This window comes from Thamnophis elegans, chromosome 12, assembly GCF_009769535.1.
Source record: "Thamnophis elegans isolate rThaEle1 chromosome 12, rThaEle1.pri, whole genome shotgun sequence".
Lineage (NCBI taxonomy): Eukaryota > Metazoa > Chordata > Lepidosauria > Squamata > Colubridae > Thamnophis > Thamnophis elegans.
Genome location: NC_045552.1, coordinates 1,978,894 through 1,983,805, shown reverse-complemented (window position 1 = coordinate 1,983,805; position 4,912 = coordinate 1,978,894). Strand labels below are relative to the sequence as shown.

The following is a 4,912-nucleotide window of genomic DNA, read 5'->3' as shown; positions in this document are numbered from 1 at the left end:
CAACTGGCGTGTACTTATGACAGTTGCAGTGTCCCGGCGTAACGTCAAGGCAAGCAAAGTCAACGGGGGACAAAGCCGGATTCACTTAACGACCGTGTGACTGGCTTAGCCACTGCAGCGATTGTCTTGGATAGAAGATTTTTCCATGTGGGTTCTCAGACTCCGAAGCCAAGTCTAAGGCCTGCCTTTTATGGACTCCCCTGCAAAGAGGACTGCAGAATCTTTTACCTTCAGGAAACAGGTGAAATCTTTTGGCCAGGGCTTTTAAGGCCCGCCCGTCTAACAAACTGTGCTTCGTCCATCATTCATGGTTGGCCGATGCAGCGTCATAATGTCCTGATCGAGAGAAGCCAGCTGAAGGACGTGGCTTTTGAACAGGGTAGGCCACTCCGTGTCAGCCATGGGCCTTCCTAAATACAATAGCAATAGCAATAGCAGTTAGACTTATATACCGCTTCATAGGGCTTTCAGCCCTCTCTAAGCGGTTTACAGAGTCAGCATATCGCCCCCACAGTCTGGGTCCTCATTTCACCCACCTCGGAAGGATGGAAGGCTGAGTCAACCTTTGAGCCGGTGAGATTTGAACAGCCGAACTGCAGAACTGCAGTCAGCTGAAATAGCCTGCAGTGCTGCATTTAACCACTGCGCCACCTCGGCTCTTCAAGTGGAGCTGGGGCAGATAAAGAGGCATTTGAGGGGTCCTTGGTGCCCTCTGAGCTTGGTGGTTTCCTTGCAGACGCTTCACGATCCAACGAGGTAGACGTTTCACGATCCAACGAGGTAACGTCTTCAGGGCTAGAAGGGAGGGTGGGTTTGTGGAGAGGAGGAGGAGGAGGAGAAGGAGAGAGGAGGCGCAGGAGGAGGAAGACTGTGAGGACCTTGGTGCTCTCTGAGCTTCGTTGCATGTTTGCAGACACTTCATTCCCCCCAACCAGGTGGCAGCATCAGTGGCGCAAGTGTTGAGTGGAGAGGAGGAGGAAGATTTGGGGATCCTTTTTTAGTCTCTGAGCTTGGTGGCTTTCTTGTAGATGTTTCATTATCCAACTACTAGGGGATATCATCAGGGATCAGGGATCGACTTGGAGGAGGAGGAGAAGGAGGAGGAGGAGGAGGAGGAGAGGTGGAGGTGGTGGTGGTGGAGAGGAGGAGGAGGAGAGGAGGAGGAGAGGAGGAGGAGGTGAAGAGGAGGAGGAGAGGAGGAGGAGAGGAGGGGGAGGTGGAGAGGAGGAGGAGGAGAGGAGGAGGAGAGGAGGAGGTGAAGAGGAGGAGGAGGAGGAGGAGAGGAGGTGGTGAAGAGGAAGAGGAGGAGAGGGGGAGGAGGAGGAAAGGAGGAGGAGGTGAAGAGGAGGAGGAGGAGAGGAAGAGGAGGAGGTGAAGAGGAGGAGGAGGAGGTGAAGAGGAGGAGAGGAGGAGGAGGTGAAGAGGAGGAGGAGGAGGAGGTGAAGAGGAGGAGGAGGAGGAGGTGAAGAGGAGGAGGAGGTGAAGAGGAGGAGGAGGAGGAGGAGGAGGAGGAGGCCTGTGGAGTCCTTGGTGCTCTCTCAGCTTGGTGGCTTTCTTGCAGACCTCACCCAACCAGTTCCCATCAGGAGCGCACTACTAGCCAGCAATTCTTCTTTAAAAGGAAAATATTAATTGAAACCGTGGCCCCTTTTCTCGGTTGATGATGCTTGGCAGGGAAATCTCATCAGTTTCCAACCACAGTTGACAAACAATTTCCTCCTCCACCACCACCTCATCCCCTCCACTCTCCGTGCATCACCTAAAACAGAAATGGATCTGAATTTTCGATGGGGCGTATATAGGTATGGGTACAACATAAGGAAACTGTATGTAAATTGTAAACAGTGATTTGGAAAGGAGGATTAAAAATTTTTGTTATTAAATATTATGGATGTTTAGCTAGAATAGGCCATTAGGATTCCGTGTTATTGGAGGATTTTAGAAATAGTAAATGAAGTGTCAGTATGTGGTTATGTATTAAATCTTGGTATATTTTATGTTGAAGGACATTTAAACAATTATAATCAAGTGAAAATGGAGATATGATGATGGTAACATGTATAAATATCTGAGTTAAAATATTTGAGTTAATATGAATTATGCTTGATGACTGCGGAAAAGACGCACGAAAGTCTTTTTGTAACCAACTGATACACTTTCTACAGTGTGTAAAGAAGGATGATAAAAATAAATATTTTAAAAAATTGTCAAACGTTGCAACCCAAAAGAAAGAAAGAAAGAGAGAGAGAGAGAGATGAGAGAGAGAGAGCTCCTTGGCAGATCAAGGGATCCTGTCTGGATCTGCTCAGGTTCAACTCCAGGAAGATCAAGAGGGAAGATTGAGATGGAGACCTTTAAAAAGGAAGAGCTGTTTTCCTTTGGCCATTTACATTTCAGACTCCACCTCTCCGGTACAGTTATTAACATTGTTTAAATTGCCGTTTCATGTGTGTGTGTGTGTCCTATGCTCATTCAGAGAGGGGTTCCTGCTTGGCTGGGACACATTGCCTTGGTCACCATGTTCTCCACTTCATCCCAGTCTTCTCCAGCCGGTGTTCCAGCTGTGGTCCAAGGGGGCTTCTTTGAACCGTGGAAGGATTACCTGAACCTCTCCAAAGTGGTGATGGAGATCGTTGAGGAGCAGAAGAAGCCACAGAGGTGGTCTCCTCCTCGGGAAGACCCCTTGGACGTCCTCGTTCTGCATTGGATGAACGGAGGCGGCAACAGCAAGACCCACAGTCCCAAGACCGATGCCGCCCGCGGAGGAGAGCCCCCGCCCGCTCCACCAACCCAACAAGGCATCTGCAGCTTTTGCAAGCACAACGGAGAATCCAAGAAGGTCTTTTCTTCCCATGCCTTGAAGAGAGCCGATGGGGTGGTGGTTTGCCCCATTCTGCGCAATTACACCTGCCCGCTTTGTGGGGCCACCGCCGACAAGGCCCACACGCTGAAATACTGCCCCCATAATAAGGGGCAGCAATCCTTGTACCGCCGAAGTGGGCGCAACTCGGCCGGACGCATGATCAGGAGATAAAGTGGGACACACATGCAACACACAGCCCCCCCGAGGGGAGGGCCCCCCCTCCCCAATCCGTCTTCCACAGAAAAGAAAGAAAAAGTTAAAACGCCTGGAGAGTGGATGGGGAGAAGGAAAAGGCACTGCCAAAGATTTGGAAAGAAACGTTCTTCAAATATTTTCTTCAAAAAATCATAGTTGCAAAAGAGGTGATTTTGCATGACTTTATTTTTTTATATATTTATATCTATATCTATATCTATATGTATATGATGGATGGGACCAAACTTTACTTTGAAAAAAAGAGGAAGATTTGTGTCTTTTGACTGCACCAAATTTCAGTTTCGAACAGAAACAAGCAGGACTCTGTTTTCCAAAATTAAACCTGTAAGTTCAGAAATCCTTTGTTTGTTTGTTTTGGTAATCGTCTTGAATGATGTGCCAAAGAAGTCACCGTTTGCCTTAAGCTAACCACGATAAAAGAAAAATAGGTGGTGGGGTTTTTCGCCCCCTTTTCTTGAAATGTTCCTTACTGGCCCATGTTAGACAAAGTTGAGATACTTTGAGCAGTATTGATATCTGAGTTTGCAATAGGTAAACTTTATTATGTTTTTTTTTAAACTAGTAACATGTTGACTTTTAATAAAGAGTGTTTTTTTCATGAGTGCATCAAATCACTGCTTCCCTCTTTTTTTTTTGCTTTTAATTCCTGGGTTTTCTGATTCTTCATGCGATACTCAAATCTTCCCTCTACATTTAATTTTGATTTGGACCTAAGTAGGTTTCACTTCATCCAAGTTGCATAGCTGTATCTTAAGGCACAGTATTTTGATGCCCCAGTTTAGGGTGGGGGGAGAATCACGTTGTGAAAGTTCCCAAATTGAAAGTGAAATTCTCTTTTCTGCACCTCAATCCTGTTTTTTTTGTGTGTGCAAATATTGAAAATCAGCTCTTATTTCTGCAATCCACATAGATTTTTAATGCTCGGGGAGGATCATGTCTTCACTTCCAGCAGTGAAAAACTCTCTTGAAAAATTCCGGATTCTCTTTTTGGCTTTTTAAGAGTCGCACAACATCATTTTGTCTTCGTTTGCACACATTTATTGTGGTATGGTTTTCTGTAGACTTAGATAGCACACACAATCCGTTGGTGTTAGATTTGCCTTGATGGCATGAGGAAGAATGGACTTCTAAGCAGCTCCAAATGAAACTTAGAACTTAGAGTAACAGTTTTGGAAGGGACCTTGGAGGTCTTCTAGTCCAACCGGCTGCTTAGGCAGGAACACCTAGATCATTTCAGAGAAATGGTTATCCAATCTCTTAAAAAACTTCCACTGTTGGAGCATTTACAACTTCTGGAGGCAAGTTGTTCCACAGATTAATTGTTTTGTTCTCAGTTCTAAGTTGCTCCTCTCCTTGATTAGTTTCCACCCATTGCTTCTTGTCCTGCACTAGACCCAAGTCCAGGCAGCATTTGAACCAACCTCTTTGAAAAGTTTGGAAGTGTCACAAAAGGGGCTGGATTCTTTCCTGCAAGAGGCAATCCGCTCTGCCCCGCTGGAGAGGTTGCTACCAACGTTATTTCCCTGAGCATTCCCAGGGGCTAGAAACTTGATTTGTTCATATCGTTTCACCCTGCAAACCCAAATGCACTTTGCAATCGGCGAGAAAGAAAAAGGATTAAGCAGTCGGTTTGGCAATTGGACCAAATCAGGAAACAACTGGGCACCGAAACATCAGGTGTTTGCTTCAATAGCAACAAATCTCCAACAACCTATGTGTGTTTGTGTGTGTGTGTGTGTGTGTTTGCGTGCATGTGCGCAGAAGATAAGTGTGTTTCCATCTGTGTTATGATTGTAGCTCCTAGAATACTGTTTAATAGCAATAGCAATAGCA

The 4,912-nt window shown here is 46.1% G+C and overlaps 1 protein-coding gene across 1 annotated transcript; it reads left to right on the top strand.

The window, feature by feature from the left end:
* Positions 1-318: 318 nt before the first annotated feature.
* NANOS2 (nanos C2HC-type zinc finger 2) lies at positions 319-3,034 on the top strand. The gene is made up of 4 exons (XM_032227649.1): positions 319-379; positions 737-780; positions 2,540-2,689; positions 2,732-3,034. The coding sequence occupies exons 1-4, from the start codon at positions 319-321 to the stop codon at positions 3,032-3,034; spliced, it is 558 nt and encodes a 185-aa protein (XP_032083540.1).
* Positions 3,035-4,912: the final 1,878 nt, after the last annotated feature.